Source organism: Rhinoraja longicauda, chromosome 11, assembly GCF_053455715.1.
Source record: "Rhinoraja longicauda isolate Sanriku21f chromosome 11, sRhiLon1.1, whole genome shotgun sequence".
Taxonomy (NCBI): domain Eukaryota; kingdom Metazoa; phylum Chordata; class Chondrichthyes; order Rajiformes; family Arhynchobatidae; genus Rhinoraja; species Rhinoraja longicauda.
Window position 1 is genome coordinate 992970 of NC_135963.1, and position 17816 is coordinate 1010785.

General features: G+C 53.7%; 1 protein-coding gene across 1 annotated transcript in view; it reads left to right on the forward strand.

Annotated features, from left to right (window-relative positions):
- Window positions 1–17816, forward strand: part of col24a1 (collagen type XXIV alpha 1) — a 171288-nt gene that overhangs the window by 142038 nt on the left and 11434 nt on the right. Inside the window, exons 47-55 of the mRNA XM_078408107.1 lie at window positions 4163–4270; window positions 4952–5059; window positions 8015–8125; window positions 9679–9732; window positions 12203–12265; window positions 13326–13379; window positions 14242–14277; window positions 15679–15714; window positions 15820–15846. Coding sequence (XP_078264233.1) covers window positions 4163–4270; window positions 4952–5059; window positions 8015–8125; window positions 9679–9732; window positions 12203–12265; window positions 13326–13379; window positions 14242–14277; window positions 15679–15714; window positions 15820–15846 — 597 coding nt within the window. The remainder of the gene's footprint in view (window positions 1–4162; window positions 4271–4951; window positions 5060–8014; window positions 8126–9678; window positions 9733–12202; window positions 12266–13325; window positions 13380–14241; window positions 14278–15678; window positions 15715–15819; window positions 15847–17816) is intronic.

The following is a 17816-nucleotide window of genomic DNA, read 5'->3' on the forward strand; positions in this document are numbered from 1 at the left end:
TCCCTCCCTGGGTCACTCCAGTGGGTGCAGAATAGCTGCATACATCATCGAGATGCTGGGGAAATGGCTGGCAAGGTTGAACACGCAGAGATCTCTCAACTCCCAGAACTCCTGCAACTCACCATGAAGAAGACACATAATGGAGACACAAATTCATGAGGGATAGGAGCAAAATTAGGCCATTCGGCCCATCAAGTCTACTCTGCCATTCAATCATGGTTCATCTCTCTCTCCCTCCTAACCCCATTCTCCTGCCTTCTCCCCATAACCCCTGACACCCGCACTGATCAACAATCTATCTATCTCTGCCTTAAAATATCTCCACTGACTTGTGGCCTCCACAGCCGTCTGTGGCAAAGAATCCCACAGATTCACCACCCTCTGACTAAAGAAATTCCTCCTCATCTCCTTCCTAAAGGAACGTCCTTTAATTCTGAGGCTGTGCCCTCTGGTCCTAGACTCTCCACTGGTGGAAACATCCTCTCTACATCCACTCTATCCAGGCCTCCACAGATGTCGGTGACAAGGATGAAGTAGGCAAAGGGGCAAATCTCCCATCTTTTATAACTTGGTCATCCCCACCCCCCACCCTGGTGGCGTACATATCTCACCTTCCCTCCCACCCCCCCCCCCCCCCCCCCCCCCCCCCCAGTACCCTGCTCCCCCCCCCCCCCTCACAGTACCCTGATCCTCCCCCCCAATACCCGGCTCCCCCAATACCCCGGCTCCCCCCCCTCCCAGTACCCTGCTCCTCTCCCCTCCCCCCCCCACTCCCCAAGTACCCTACTCTTCACCCCCTCGACCCCCAGTACCCTGCCTCCCACCGCCCCGGTACCCAACTCCCCCCCACCCCCCCCGGTACCCCTGCTCCTCTCCCCTCCCCCCAGTACCCTGCCCCTCCAGTACCCTGCCCCTCCTCCCCCCCCAGTACCCTGCTCCTCTCCCCTCCCCCCCCAGTACCCTGCCCCCTCCAGTACCCTGCCCCTCCTCCCCCCCAGTACCCTGCTCCTCCCCCCACCCCCCGGTACCCTGCTCCTCCCCCCCCCCCCCGGTAACCCGGCTCCTCACCCCCCCCCCCCCCCCCCCCCGGTACGCTGCTCCCTCCCCCCCCACCCCCCCCGGTACCCTGCTCCTCCCCCCCTCCTCCCCCGGTACCCTGCTCCTCCCCCCCCCCCCGGTACCCGGCTTCCTCTCCCCCCCCCCCCCCCCCGGTACGCTTCTCCTCCACCCCCACCCCCCCCCGGTACCCTGCTCCTCCCCCCTCCTCCCCGGTACCCTGCTCCTCCCCCCCCCCCCGGGCGGGGTACCCGGGCTCCTCCCCCCCCCCCCCCGGTACCTGACTCCTCCCCCCCCGCCGGTACCCCGGCCTCCTTCCCCCTCCCCCCCACAGTATGCTGCTCCTCCCCCCCACCCCCCCAGTACCCTGCTCCTCCCCCCCATCCCCCGGTACCCCCGGCTCCTCCCCCCCCCCCCCCAGTACGCGTGCTCCTCCCCCCCACCCCCTCGGTACCCTGCTCCCCCCCCCTCCCAGTACCCTGCTCCTCCCCTCCTCCCCCGTACCCTGCTGCTCCCCTCCTCCCCCCGTACCCTGCTCCTCCCTCTCCCCCCCGTACCCTGCTCCTGCCCCCTCCCCAGGCACCCTGCTCCACCCCCCCCTCCCCCAGTACCCTGCTCCTCCCCCCTCCTCCTAAACTCATCTCCCATCCCCAAGCCCCCAACTCCCTTTTACCCCCCGTCCCCCTCCCCACCCCATGTGGGAGGAGGAAACCCACGTGGTCACGGAGAGCGTGCAAACTCCTCCACACAGACTGCAGTTCTTTGTGTGTGCGGAATGTGAGAATGTGCACAGTACCCCAGCTGACTGTCTAAGCTGTGTGCCTGTACCTTTGCAGGGTTTGACGGGGAGGCAGGGAGCTCATGGTGAAGCTGGGACTGCCAGTTTACCGGTGGAGTAACTCTGTTCATCCACACACACCTGCAGAAACACCACTTCAATAGTTTAACCAGATTGACACAGAGTGCTGGAGTAACTCAGCAGGTCAGGCAGCATCTGTGGAGAACATGGATAGGTGACGTTTCACAGAGTGCTGGAGTAACTCAGCGGGTCAGGCAGCATCTGTGGAGAACATGGATAGGTGACGTTTCGGGTCGGGACCCTGCCACAATTACATTTCAAAGATAGACAGACACAAAATGCTGGAGTAACTCAGCGGGACAGGCAGCGTCTCTGGAGAGAAGGTATGGGTGATGTTTCAGGTCCAGACCCTTCTTCAGACCTGTACCCACAACATCACCCATTCCTTCTCTCCACAGATGCTGCCTGACCCGCTGAGTTACTCAGCATTTTGTGTCGACCTTCGATTTAAATCAACATCTGCAGTTTTTTTTCCTACTACATTTCAAAGATATTTGGATATGGATAGGAAATGGATGAGGAGCAAATGGGACCAGTGTAGATGGGGTATCTTGGTCAGCAATGGGCACATTGTACGATTCTGATTCTAAAGGAGATGTGTGGGGCAAGTTAATCTACACAGAGGGTCGTGGGGCCTGGAGGGGGTGGTGGTGGAGGTAGTTATCATAGTGGCGTTTAAGCTTTTATATCAGCATATGGATATAGAAAACAGAAAACATAGAAAATAGGTGCAGGAGGAGGCCATTTGGCCCCTTTGAGCAGCACTGCCCATTCATTGTGATCATGGCTGATCGTCCACAATCAGTAACCTGGCCCATATCCCTTGATTCCACTAGCCCCTACAGCTCTATCTAACTATATATGCAGGGAATAGGGGATATCGATCACGTGCAGTTTAAGTTGGCTTCAGGGTAAGCACCGACATGGTGGGCAGAAGGGCCAGTCCCTGTGCTGTACTGTTCTGCTTTGTTCATGTTCTTCAACCTGGAGGTCACGGTTTTCAGGCCCCTGCACCTTCCTCCCGATGGTAGCAGCAAGATGAGAGTGTGGCCAGGGTGGTGTGGGTCAGTGAGAGTGTGGCCAGGGTGGTGTGGGTCAGTGAGAGTGTGGCCAGGGTGGTGTGGGTCAGTGAGAGTGTGGCCAGGGTGGTGTGGGTCAGTGAGAGTGTGGCCAGGGTGGTGTGGGTCAGTGAGAGTGTGGCCAGGGTGGTGTGGGTCAGTGAGAGTGTGGCCAGGGTGGTGTGGGTCAGTGAGAGTGTGGCCAGGGTGGTGTGGGTCAGTGAGAGTGTGGCCAGGGTGGTGTGGGTCAGTGAGAGTGTGGCCAGGGTGGTGTGGGTCAGTGAGAGTGTGGCCAGGGTGGTGTGGGTCAGTGAGAGTGTGGCCAGGGTGGTGTGGGTCAGTGAGAGTCTGGCCAGGGTGGTGTGGGACTCTGATGATGCTGGCTGCCTGTTTGAGGCAGCGCCTCCAGTGGATCCCTTGGATGGTGGGGGGGTCAGTACGTGTGATGGACCTTGGATGGTGGGGGGGTCAGTACGTGTGATGGACCTTGGATGGTGGGGGGGTCAGTACGTGTGGTGGACCTTGGATGGTGGGGGGGTCAGTACGTGTGGTGGACCTTGGATGGTGGGGGGGTCAGTACGTGTGGTGGACCTTGGATGGTGGGGGGGTCAGTACAGCTGATGGACCTTGGATGGTGGGGGGGTCAGTACGTGTGGTGGACCTTGGATGGTGGGGGGGTCAGTACGTGTGGTGGACCTTGGATGGTGGGGGGGTCAGTACGTGTGGTGGACCTTGGATGGTGGGGGGGTCAGTACGTGTGGTGGACCTTGGATGGTGGGGGGGTCAGTACAGCTGATGGACCTTGGATGGTGGGGGGGTCAGTACAGCTGATGGACCTTGGATGGTGGGGGGGTCAGTACGTGTGGTGGACCTTGGATGGTGGGGGGGTCAGTACAGCTGATGGACCTTGGATGGTGGGGGGGTCAGTATGTGTGGTGGACCTTGGATGGTGGGGGGGTCAGTACAGCTGATGAACAGGGCAGTGTCCACCACACTCTGTCTCCTTTGTACTGGGTTGTTGGAGTTGTTGAAGCAGGCCGTGATACAACTGTCAGTGTGCCCTGCACTGTACACCTGTGGACAGAGTATTCAAGTAGGAACTTAAGGAGAAGTCTCAGCAGCCACCCACACCCCGTGCCTACCCCAGCTTTACAACAACATGTGGCTATCTAATTGTCTTGCCTTACAGGGAATGACAGGCTCACCTGGTGCCAAAGGAGCAGTGGGACACCCTGGTCCACGAGGAAACCCTGGGAAAGGTGGAAAACCGGGAATTCCTGGAATCCGTGGGCCATCTGTAAGTAAATCTCTTGCTCCAAATCTCCGCACTAACCATTAAACACAATGGTGCAGTGGTAGAGTTGCTGTCTCACAGCACCAGAGACTCGTGATCAATCCTGACCACAGGTGCTGACTGTACAGAGTTTGTATGTTCTCCCCATGACCACGTGGGTTTTCTCCGGGTGTTCTGGATTCCCCCCACACTCAAAGGACGTGCAGGTTTGTAGGCTAATTGGCTTCTGTAAATTGTAAATTGTCCCTCGTGTGCAGGATGGTGCTAGTGTGTGGGGTGATCACTGGGCGGCACTGTTTCCGCACTGTAGCTCTAAATTATAAAGTGGTCCAGTGGTTATTTGGCCAGTTTTGGGTTGACGTTTCGGTCAGAAGAGTCACAACCCAAAACGTCACCTTTCCATGTTCCCCAGAGATGCTGCCTGACCCGCTGAGTTACTCCAGCACTCTGTGAAACGTCACCTATCCATGTTCTCCACAGATGCTGCCTGACCCGCTGAGTTACTCCAGCACTCTGTGAAACGTCACCTATCCATGTTCTCCACGGATGCTGCCTGACCCGCTGAGTTACTCCAGCACTCTGTGAAACGTCACCTATCCATGTTCTCCACAGATGCTGCCTGACCCGCTGGGTTACTGCAGCACTCTGTGCCTTTGTTTGATGGTGTGGCTGTGCTGTCTGCAGGGGGATCTGGGTGATGCTGGACTGACCGGCGTGGCGGGACGTGCTGGACCGCAGGGAGTGCGTGGTGAACCCGGAGCGGTGGGAGACAGAGGCCAACATGGTCCAAAGGTAATCAACCCCGACTGATGGTTCAGGGGCCACCTGCCGTACCCTCGCCAGCTGGCACTCAGTCCAGTTTAGTTTATTGTCACGTGTACCGAGGTACAGTGAAAAGCTCTTGTTGCGAGCTATCCAGTCAACAGAAAGACAACACATGATTATAATCGAGCCATTTACAGTGTTTGGATACATGATAGTGCAAGGTCAAGCCAGCAAAGTCCGATCAAGGATAGTGTGATGGACCGTCGGACAATCCCCTCTCTACCTCCATAAACCCCCGGCCCTCTAACTGTGCTGAGAGCTGCCGTTATCAACCCCCCAACATTCATTGAGCAGTGGTTTCACTGAGGCGCAAGGTGGCACAGCGGGTAGAGCCGCTGCCTCACAACACCCGAGACCAGTGTTCGATCCTGACCTCGGGTGCTGTCTGTCTGTGTGGGGTTTGCACGTTCTCCCCGGGACCACATGGGTTTCCTCCGGGTGCTCCGGTTTCCTCCCACATCCCAAAGACATGCAAGTTTGTGGGTTAATCGGCCCTCTGTAAATTGCCCCCAGTGTGCAGGGAGTGGATGAGAAAGTGGGATAACATGGAACTAATGGTCTCGGTGGGCCGAAGGGCCTGTTTCCAGGCTGTATCTCTAAACTAAATCCAGACTCCCTTCCGAGACCTCCATCATTGAATGTATATCTGCCTCGCCAGCTCTGACCGTCTGTAAGAGATGTCAGATGTTCCTCTCAACCTCCTGTAGATCCCTTCGATGGTGGGGAGATCAGTAGCCCAGATAGATCAGGCAGTGTCCACCACTCTCAAGTAATCTCCTTCTAGGGGTGCCAACTATCTCATCCCAAATACGGGACAAGGTGACGTCACCGCCCTGCGCCCCACGTGACCTCACCCAGCCAGCGGCCACGTGCTCCCGCTCCACAAATGGTGGCCGCCCGGGCTTGGAGGCGGGTTGCTACGCAACCTCCGTTAGGCAACACACTCCGTTAGCCTACACTGTCCTGGCCCACAGCGGCCCGCGGGCCTAATATGGGACAAGGGCGGTCCCGTATGGGACAAACCAATTTCGCCCAAAATACGGGATGTCCCGGTTAATACGGGACAGTTGGCAACCCTACTCCTTCATTCCTGGGCGGTTGGAGTTGGTGAACCAGGCCGTGATGCAACCCACCTCCTCAGGTTCATAAGGTCATAGGTTCTAGGAGCAGGATTAGGCCATTCGGCTCCAAGTCTACTCCGCCATTCAATCATGGCTGATCTATCTCTCCCTCCTAACCCCATTCTCCTGCCTTCTCCCCACAACCCCTGATACCCGCACTGATCAAGAATCTATCTATCTCTGCCTTATAAATATCCATTGACTTGGCCTCCACAGCCGTCTGTGGCAATGAATTGCACAGATTCACCACCCTCTGATTAAAGAAATTCCTCCGCATCTCCATTCTAAAGGTACATCCTTTGATTCTGAGGCTGTGCCCTCTGGTGCTAAACTCTCCCACTACTGCAAACATCCTCTCCACATCCACTCTCTCCTGGCCTCCAAGATGTTCACAGTTTTCAGCACAGCGTTACCGGTGGTTGAACCTTCAACAGCACGGACCATGAGCTCCAGAACCTGCCCCGTTGCAACTCCCCCCAAACCTTCTCGCCTCCTCTTCCCGTCTACGAAGCACCTTAAAAAAACGCACTTGGAGATTAACATTGGGACTTGTGTCCCTTTGATGCCACAGAGCCCGGAGAATGTTTGACCGCGGTACAGAAATGTAGTCTCTATCTGCTGTGGGAGGTTTGGTCTTGGTGAAGACTCTATCTGACCCTGACTGAAGAGCAAAGGCCCACCTCCCCTTTCCCCTTTAGATATCTTGGCGAGCTTATCTGCTGAGTGGAACCAGGCCGAGAGCTGCCAGCATGATCTCTAGAGTTGCCAACTGTCCCATATTAGCCGGGACATCCCGTATTTTGGGCTAAATTAGTTTGTCCCATACGGGACCGCCCTTGTCCCGTATTAGTAGGGTTGCCAACTTCCTCACTCCCAAATAAGGGACAAAGGGTGTCGTCACCGCCCCGCGCCCCACGTGACCTCACCCAGCCAGCGGGGGCTGCCATTGGTGGAGCAGGAGCACGTGGCCGCTGGCTGGGTGAGGTCACATGGGGCGCGGGGCGGTGACGTCCCGTATTTGGGAGCGAAGAAGTTGGCAACCCTAGTGGTCTCCCAAAGAACAAGACTCAGGAGAGGCAAAGTGGTTTATTGTCAAATGTCCCATACAGAACAATGACATTCTTACTTGCAGCGCCACTGCAAATATGTAAACATAGTACTCTGTAAACATACAAAAACTGGGACAAAATCTGAAATATGCCTGTTATGGGGAGGATGCAGGAGAATGGGGTTAGGAGGGAGAGATAGATCAGCCATGATTGGATGGTGGAGTATACAATGGGCCGAATGGCCTAATTCTGCTCCTATCATTTATGATGTTATGACCTTATATACACACATAAAAACAAACAAATAATAATGGTGCAAAAAACCCCCAAACCAATGTCCCCAAGTCTCTTGTTCAGAGCATATTTGGAGGTTGTGGTGTTTAACAACCTGATGGCTGTTGGGAAGAAGCTGTTCCTGAACCTGGACGTTACAGTTTTCAGGCTCCTGTACCTTCTTCCCGAATGCAGCGCCGGAGACCCGGGTTCCATCCCGACTACGGGTGCCGTCTGTACGGAGTTTGCACGTTCTCCCCGTGACCTGCTTGGGTTTTCTCCGAGATCTTCAGTTTCCTCCCACACTCCAAAGACGTGCAGGTTTGCAGGTTAATAGGCTTGGTAAATGTAATTTACCAAGGATAGTGTCAATGTACGATTCGCTGGTTGATGTGGACACGGTGGACCGAGAGGGCCTGTTTCCGCAGTGTATCTCTAAACTAAACTCAATGTCGTTGATCACCTTTGTGTGTGTGCAGGGGGAGCGTGGTTTGCGGGGCCAGGCCGGTTTCCAGGGCAAGGGCCCGGGCCAGGCCGGAGTGCAAGGGGATCAAGGGCCCATGGGGAAGCCCGGTCCCAAAGGCCAAAGGGTAAGTGTTGAACATCACCCCCACTCACTGTCCCCTCAGCCCCAACAAAGGTCCAATGCCAATCTCCTCCCATCCGCCAGCACTCGCCCAGTTGTATCTTGGCGGCACAGTGGTGCAGCGGGTAGAGCCGCTGCCTCATAACACCAGGGACCCGGGTTCCATCCTGACCTTCAGTGCTGTGTGGATGGAGTTTGCAGTATCTGAGTCTCCTCCGGGTGCTCCGGTTTCCCCCACATCCCAAAGGCGTGTGGAGTGGGGGGTTTAACGGGCCGCTGTCAACTGCCCCCAGTGTGTGGGTGAGGCGGCATCTGGGGGGGATTGATGCTAACTTGGGGAGAGTGAGAGGGGATCAATGTCAATGGGTGGTTGATGGTTGGCATGGACACGATGGGCCGAAGGGCCTGTTTCCACGCTGTGTCACACTTCTGTGGAAATCTACAATGGCACAGAATAGACACTGTTTAAAGGTCATAGCCAGAGGACATGGGTTTAAGGTGAGAGGGGGAAAGATTTCATAGGAACCCGAGGGACAACTTTGTCACACAGAGGGTGGTGGGTGTATGGAACGAGCTGCTAGAGGAGGTAGTGGAGACTGGTACCAAAAGAACATTTTACAGTCATTTAGACAGGTACATGGATAGGAAAGATTTAGAGGGATATAGGCCCAATGAGGGCAGGTGGGACGAGTGTAGATGGGGCATGTTGGTTGGCATGGGGCAGTACTGCTGAAGGGCCTGTCTCTGTGCTGGGTGACTCTGTGACTCTGTGACTCTGTGACTCTGTGATCGTGTCCTGCACTGTATTGATGGGGCAGTACTGCTGAAGGGCCTGTCTCTGTGCTGGGTGACTCTGTGACTCTGTGACTCTGTGATCGTGTCCTGCACTGTATTGATGGGGCAGTACTGCTGAAGGGCCTGTCTCTGTGCTGGGTGACTCTGTGACTCTGTGATCGTGTCCTGCACTGTACTGATGGGGCAGTACTGCTGAAGGGCCTGTCTCTGTGCTGGGTGACTCTGTGACTCTGTGATCGTGTCCTGCACTGTATTGATGGGGCAGTACTGCTGAAGGGCCTGTCTCTGTGCTGGGTGACTCTGTGACTCTGTGATCGTGTCCTGCACTGTACTGATGGGGCAGTACTGCTGAAGGGCCTGTCTCTGTGCTGGGTGACTGTGACTGTGACTCTGTGATCGTGTCCTGCACTGTATTGATGGGGCAGTACTGCTGAAGGGCCTGTCTCTGTGCTGGGTGACTGTGACTGTGACTCTGTGATCGTGTCCTGCACTGTATTGATGGGGCAGTACTGCTGAAGGGCCTGTCTCTGTGCTGGGTGACTCTGTGACTCTGTGATCGTGTCCTGCACTGTATTGATGGGGCAGTACTGCTGAAGGGCCTGTCTCTGTGCTGGGTGACTCTGTGACTCTGTGACTCTGTGATCCTGTCCTGCACTGTATTGATGGGGCAGTACTGCTGAAGGGCCTGTCTCTGTGCTGGGTGACTCTGTGACTCTGTGATCCTGCCCTGCACTGTATTGAAAACCACATCTGCTGTTTCAGGGAGATGCCGGCAACCCGGGTCTGAGAGGCTTCCAGGGGTTCATTGGCCCAAAGGTAGGTTGATCAACAGCAGTAGGAAAAAAACTGCAGATGCTGGTTAAAATCAAAGGTAGACACAAAATGCTGGAGTAACTCAGCAGGTCAGGCAGCATCTCGGGAGAGAAGGGATGGGTGACGTATTGGGTCAAGACCCTTCTTCAGACTTCATCAGTTTGAAAAAGGGTCTCGACCCGAAATGTCATCCATTCCTTCTCTCCCGAGATGCTGCCTGACCCGCTGAGTTACTCCAGCATTTTGTGCCTACCTTTGATCAACAGCAGGGCAGCTCGATCGCTCGCAGCTCAGGAAGGTGTGGCCTCACTGGTCCACACCACACGATACCCCAACCTTGACCAGAGGGGAGAGTGCCCAGACATGTCCAGACCCACACACAGTCCTAGTGCCGTGATGTGCCACCCGCATCTAGTATTGACCAGAGGGGTGAGTGCCCAGACATGTGCAGACCCACACACAGTCCTAGTGCCCTGATGTACCACCCGCATCTAGTATTGGTGTAGGGTTATGATTGCCATGTGTACCGAGGTACAGTGAAAAGCCATGTGTGCGTGCTAGCCAGTCAAATATTTACGAGGATGCAGCCAGGACTAGAGGGTCTCAGCCATATGGGGAGAGGTTGAGCAGGCTGGGTCTCTATTCCTTGGAGCATAGGAGGATGAGGGGAGATCTTCTGGAGATGTATAAAATCATGAGAGGAATAGATCGGGTAGACGCACAGCGTCTCTTACCCAGAGTAGGGGAATCGAGGACCAGAGGACATAGGTTCAAGATGAAGGGGAAGAGATTTAATAGGAACCCGAGGGGTAACTTTTTCATACAAAGGGTGGTGTGTGTATGGAACGAGCTGCCAGAGGAGGTAGTTGAGGCAGGGACTGTAGATGCTGATTTATACTGACGAGAGGCACAAAGTGCTGGAGTAACTCAGCGGGTCAAGGAACATCTCTGGAGAGACGGGTGACGTTTTGGGTCAGTCTGAAGAAGGGTCTCGACCCAAAAGATCACCCATTCCTTCTCTCCAGTGATGCTGCCTGTCCCGCTGAGTTACTCCAGCGTTTTGTGTCTATCTTCGGTGTAAACCAGCGTCTGCAGTTCCTTCTCCTCTATCCTGATACCCAATACCCCAGCACCATAGTGAATCGAGCGAGGACCACTCTAGGTTCAAGGTGAAGGGGAAAAGATTTAATAGCAATCTGAGGGGTAACTTTTCCACACAGAGGGTGGTGGGTGTATGGAACAAGCTGCCAGAGGAGGTAGTTGAGGCTGGGACTATTCCATCGCAGGAAGGTGGGGACTAGTGTAGCTGGGACATGTTGGCCGGTGTGGGCAGGTTGGGCTGAAGGGCCTGTTCCCTTGTATGACTGTAAATCATCCCATACATGAGTACAATCAAGCCTTGCACAACTACAACAGGGATAACAGGCTCATCCCCTTTGCCCTCTAAACTCTTCCTGTTCATAGGTCTGTCTTTTAGAAGTCTTAATTATATCCGCGTCTACAGCTTCCTCTGGCAACTCGTCCCAGATACCTACTACCCTCTGAATGAAAAGGTTGCCCCTGAGGTCCCTCTTAACTCTCTCCATTCTCCCCTTAACCCCGTTTTCCAATCCTCTACCCTGGGGGAAAGACTGTGAGTGTTCACTTTATCCGTGCCCCTCGTGATCTCGTACACCTCAGTCAGGTCACCCCTCAGCCTCCTACACTCCACAGCACAAAGAACCAGCCCATCCACCCTCTCCCTGTAACTCAAGCCTTGTAACATTCTCCCTGCAGCTGGACGACCAGAACTGCCCACAGTACATCCAGTGTGGAGGGAGGCTAGGGTTGCCAACTGTCCCGTATTAGCCGGGACATCCCATATTTTGGGCTACATTGGTTTGTCCCGTACGGGACCGCCCTTGTCCCGTATTAGTAGGGTTGCCAACTTCCTCACTCCCAAATACGGGACAAAGGGTGACGTCACCACCCCGCGCCCCACGTGACCTCGCCCAGCCAGCGGCCACGTGCTCCCACTCCACTAATGGTGGCAGCCCGGGCCGGGAGGCGGGTTGCTACTCAACCTCCATTAGGCGACGCCCGGGCCTACACTGTCTGGGACTGCAGTGTCCGGACCTACAGTGTCCAGGCCTACAGTGCCATCCGGGTTGTTGGTAACCCTAGTTCTCCCCGTGACCCACATGGGTTTTCTCCGGGTGCTCCGGTTTCCATCCACACTCCAAAGACGTCCGGGTTTATAGGTTAATTGGCTTCGGTAAAATTGTAACTTGTCCCTAGTGTCTGGGATAATGGTCGTGTGTGGGGATCGCCGGTCGGTGCAGACTCGGTGAGCCAGAAGGCCTGTTTCTGCGCTGTGTCTGCAAGTTTAACCTTGTGGGTGGCATCTGGCAGCCTTTCTCTCGAGCAAAAGGGAATGTGTGTATCCCTGGGGATGTGTGATCAGTTGGCAATCACTGTGCTTCATTTCTGGCAGGGTCCAGTTGGAGATGTTGGTTATCGAGGGATTCAGGGGCCCAAGGGTCCAACAGGGTTCATTGTAAGTAATGCTCTTCTTGCTTTTGCATGTTTGGGGTTTATGTTCATTAGTTCCAGGAGCAGAATTAGGCCATTCGGCCCATCAAGTCTACTCCGCCATTCAATCATGGCTGATCTATCTCTCCCTCCCAACCCCATTCTCCTGCCTTCTCCCAGTAACCCCAGACACCCGCACTGATCAACAATCTGTCTATCTCTGCCTTACAAATGTCCATTGACTTGGCCTCCACAGCCTTCTGTGGCAATGAATCCCACAGATTCACCACCCTCTGACTATAGACACTCCTCCTCATCTCCTTTCTAAAGGAATGTCCTTTTATTCTGAGGCTGTGACTTCTGGTCCGATCTGCACTGTCTCTCTAAACTAAACGACACTAAACTACACTGGACCCTTAAGTACCTTTTATACTTAAGGGTCCAATGTAGTTTAGTGTCGTTTAGTTTAGAGAGACAGTACCTTTTATACTTAGCCTGTAATCCTAGACTGTGTCCATAACTACAGAGGTTGTATCATTAGAGCAATCCTACACTGCAACCTTAGACTGTATCATAAAACTGTGCCCTAGAACATAGAACAGAACAACACAGGATCAGGCCCTTCGGCCCGCAGTGTCTGTGCCACGTTATGTCAATGTCAGGGGTTATGGGGAGAAGGCAGGAGAATGGGGTTAGGAGGGAGAGATAGATCAGCCATGATTGAATGGCGGAGTGGACTTGATGGGCTGAATGGTCTAATTCTACTCCTATCACTGATAAGCAAACAATGCCAAGTTAAATTGATCTCCACTGCCTGCACATGATCCACATCCTCCATTCCCTACATATCCCCACTGCATCTTTGAGCTGTGACGATGTTTACGGAGGGTGGCAAGGTAGATTCTTGATGGGCCCATGGATGAAAGGTAAGTGTTTGGAGCAGGGACCTGGTGTTGTTAACGGCACACTCAGATTATCATGGGGGACAGCACAGGCTGAATGGGCCAAATGGCCAGCTTCTGCTTTAACGATGGTGTTTCTCGGAGCTTTCAAATTAATACCATTTTCATTGCGGTGGTGAGCAGGGAATACCGGGTGTGATTGGTCCCGCTGGTATCGTCGGTCCTGCAGGAGCGCCGGTGAGTAGCTCTCTCCATTGTCATAGAGCCTGTACCATCCCTTCCCACACAGTCAGTCACACAGTGGCGTGCGTCTCACTGTAGTCAGGCCCAGCTTCCTGACCTGCCACAAACACCACCTCCAACATGCCAGAGATTAGTTCTTCAAACCTTCAGAGTTTTCATTTTTATGCAATGAATACACCAATGAGCCAAATCATTATGGCCGCCTGCTTAATATGCTGCTGGTCCTCCGTGTGCAGCCCCATACGCAGCAGGGTGCGATGCACTGTGTATTGTGACACATTCCTCCCGCCACCACCATTAACATTTTCTGTGACTTGTGCCACAGTCGACCTTCTGTCGGTTCGGACCAGACGCGATAGCCTTCGTTGCCCTCGTGCATCAATGAGCCTTGGGCGCCCAACACCCTGTCTGTCGCCGGTTTGTGGTTTGTCCCTCCTCAGACCACTGTCGGTCGGTACTCACCACTGCTGACCGGGAGCACCCCACAAGCCTTGCCGTTTCACAGATGCTCTGACCCAGTCGTCTGGCCATAACAATTTGGCCCTTGTCAACGTCACTCAGGTCTTTACTCCTGCCCATTTCTCCTGCATCCAACACGTCAACTTCAAGAACTGATTGTTCACTTGCTGCCTAATATATCCCACCCCTTGACAGGTGCCATTGTAACAAGATAACCAATGTTATTCACTTCGCCTGTCAGTGGTCATAATGTTTTGGCTGCTCAGGGTAGAATGCAGAACAGTCCAGCACAGGAACAGGCCCTTCAGCCCACAATGTCCGTGCTGAACATGATGCCACGTTAAACTAATCACTGAAGTCTAAAGATTTTACAATTTAACTGTCATTTTTCCTAAAGGGCCGAAAAGGATTAAAGGGGAACAGAGGTGAGCTGGTAAGTAAGAATTTCAACGTTCCACTTTGGGTCATATGCCGATAAAACACGCTTGACTCTTTTCTCTTGCACTGGTAAATACTTTAATTGAATATCATACTGAACACCCACCAGCTCTACGTTTCTGGCAGTGTATACACTGATATAACCACTGAGATGTGAACCTGCTAGTTAACCTGCCATAGCCTCGGTAGAGAGGAGAGTGTGGGCTAGATAGTTGATCGCTAGCTGTGTGTAGTAACCTCTCCAACCAAGGGAGGCACAGCAGTAGAGTTGCTGCCTCACAGCACCAGCAACTCGGGTTCCATCCTAAATACAGGTGCTGTTTGTATAGAGTTTGTACGTTCTCCCTGTGACCTGCGTGGGTTTTCTCTGGGAGCTCCGGTTTCCTCCCACACTCCAAAGACGTGCGAGTTTGTAGGTTAATTGTCTTGATATAAATGTAAATTATCCCTAGTGTATGTGGGATAGTGTTAGTGTGCGGGGATCGCTGGTCGGTGCAGACTCGGTGGGCCGAAGGGCCTGTTTCCGCGCAGTATCTCTAAACTAAACTACACTCTCCCTGTGTAGGAAAAAAACTGCAGATGCTGGTTTGAATTGAAGGTCGACAAAAAATGCTAGAGTAACTCAGCGGGTCAGGCAGCATCTTGGGAGAAAAGGAATGGGTGACGTTTCGGGTCGAGACCCTTCTTCAGACCCTTCTTCAGATAGTCACCTATCCATGTTCTCCACAGATGCTGCCTGACCCGCTGAGTTACTCCAGCACTCTGTGTCTGTCCACGGTTGAGAGGGATATGGGGCTAATTCAGGCAGACAGTGTGCCAACTTGGTCAGCATGGACAAGATGTGCTAAAGGGCCTTCTTCCTTGTTGTGCAGCTCCATGACTATGATGGGCGGGGTTGCCAACTGTCCCATATTACTCGGGGCATCCCATATATTGGGCTAAATTGGTTTGTCCCGTACAGGACTGCCCTTGTCCCGTATTAGGCCCGGGGACGCTGTAGGCCCGGACATCGTAGGCCCAGACAGTGTAGGCCCGGGGGCAGCTGTAGGCCCAGACAATGTGAGCTAACGGAGTGTGTTCGGGGAGTGGGGCCGAGTGTATTCAACTAACGGAGGTTGCGTAGCAACCCGCCTCCCGGCCCGGGCGGCCACCATTGGCGGAGCGGGAGCACGTGGCCGCTGGCTGGGTGAGGCCACGTGGGGCGCAGGGCGGTGATATCACCTTTAGTCCCTTATTTTGGAGTGAGAAAGTTGGCAACCCCATTGATGGGTGGTGGTGGGAGAGCACTGGGAGGGGTAGTACAGGGAAGACGGGCCAAATGGTCAACTCGATTGCATATTGTGGAGGCTTGTTTAACCAGCAGGGCAATAACTTGAGGTGTTTTATTTGTTGTCAGGGCCCTGAGGGACCGCGAGGACAGCCTGGACCACCTGTGAGTAACCCATTCCTCTCCCGCCCTGTACCCGGGCTCTAGTTTACATTAACCCTGCGGCAGCTGGAGGCTGAGGCTGCAATAAACCTGTCTGTTTCCTTGCAGGGACCTCCCGGTGCCCCAGGACCGCTGGTGAGTAGCCCGTACTCTCCCCTGTCTTAAACCTGTCAGTGGCTCCCACAGCATATTCACTCCATCTACACCTCACGCTGCCTCGGCAAGGCCAGCAGCCCAGACCATCACACAAACCAACCTCCCTCCCACCCACTCCATCTACACCTCACGCTGCCTCGGCAAGGCCAGCAGCCCAGACCATCACACAAACCAACCTCCCTCCCACCCACTCCATCTACACCTCACGCTGCCTCGGCAAGGCCAGCAGCATCATCAAGGACCAGTCTCACCCCGGTCACTCCCTCTTCTCCCCTCTCCCATCGGCCAAGAGGTACAGAAGTGTGAAAACGCACACCTCCAGATTCAGGGGCAGTTTCTTCCCGGCTGTTATCAGGCAACTGAACCGTCCTCTCATCAACTAGAGAGCGGTCCTGACCTCCCATCTGCCTCATTGGTGACCCTCGGACTATCTTTGATCGGACTTTACTGGCTTTACCTTGCACTAAACGTCACTCCCTTATCATGTATCTGTACACTGTAAACGGCTCGATTGTAATCATGTTGACTGGATAGAATGCAACAAAAGCTTTTCACTGTACTTCTGTACATGTGACAATAAACTAGAGTGAACTAACGCCTGCGTTAGCGAGCCTTACACTAACGATGGTCTCTTCACTACTCTTCAATACATTATCTCTTGCACTAAATGTTGGGCCTTTTCTCCTTTATCTGTACACTGTGGACAGCTTGATTGTATTCATAAAATGCTGGAGTAACTCAGCGGGTCAGGCAGCATCTCGGGAGAGAAGGAATGGGTGACGTTTCGGGTCGAGACCCTTCCTCAGACTGATCCTTCCTCAGTCGGAAGACGTGCCTCGGCCCGAGACGTCACCCATTCCTTCTCTCCCGAGATGCTGCCTGACTCGTTGAGTTACTCCAGCATTTTGTGTCTACCTTCGATTTATTCCAGCAGTTTTTTTCCTGCACTTGATTGTATTCATGTCTAGTATTGTTCTCCTGAGATGCTGCCTGACCTGCTGAGTTATTCCAGCACATTGTGTCCTTTTGTGCATTAACCAGCACCTGCAGTTCTTTGTTTCTATAGGCTTTTCCCTGACTCGCCAACACGGAAACAAAAGCTTTTCACTGTACCTCAGTTTAGTCCAGTTTATTGTCACATGTACCGAATAAAAAGCTTTTGTTGCGCGCTATCCAGCCAGCGGAAAGACAATACATGATTACAATCGAGCCGTTCACGGTGTACAGATACAGGGTAAGGGAATAACATTTAGACGATATCCATGACAATAATAAACTAAATTACAAACTAAAAATCAACATCTCCCCTCCTACTTGAAAGTTGGAGATGAAGTCCCTCATAAACATTCATTGCAACCATCCCAGCGCCAGAGACCCGGGATCGATCCTGACTACGGCTGCTGTCTGTACGGAGTTTGTACGCTCTCTCTGTGACCACCGGGGTTTTCTCCAGGTTTTTTCCACCCACATCCCAAAGACGTGCAGGTTTTTAGGATAATTGGCTTCTGTAAATTGTCGCTAGTGTGTAGGTCAGTTGGTGTGACGGGTGTCAGTGGTTATGGGGAGAAGGCAAGAGAATGGGGTTAGGAGGGAGAGATAGATCAGCCATGATTGAATGGCGGTTTGACTTGATGGGCTGAATGGCCTAACTCTGCTCCTATCACTTATGAAGGATAGTGCTAGTTTACGGCGTGATTGCTGGTCAATAGACAATAGGTGCAGGAGTAGGCCATTCGGCCCTTCCAGCCAGCACCACCATTCAATGTGATCAGGGCTGATCATTCTCAATCAGTACCCCATTCCTGCCTTCTCCCCATACCCCCTGACTCCGCTATCCTTAAGAGCTCTATCCAGCTCTCTCTTGAATGTATTTAGAGAATTGGCCTCCACTGCCCTCTGAGGCAGAGAATTCCACAGATTCACAACTCTCTGACTAAAAAAGTTTGTCC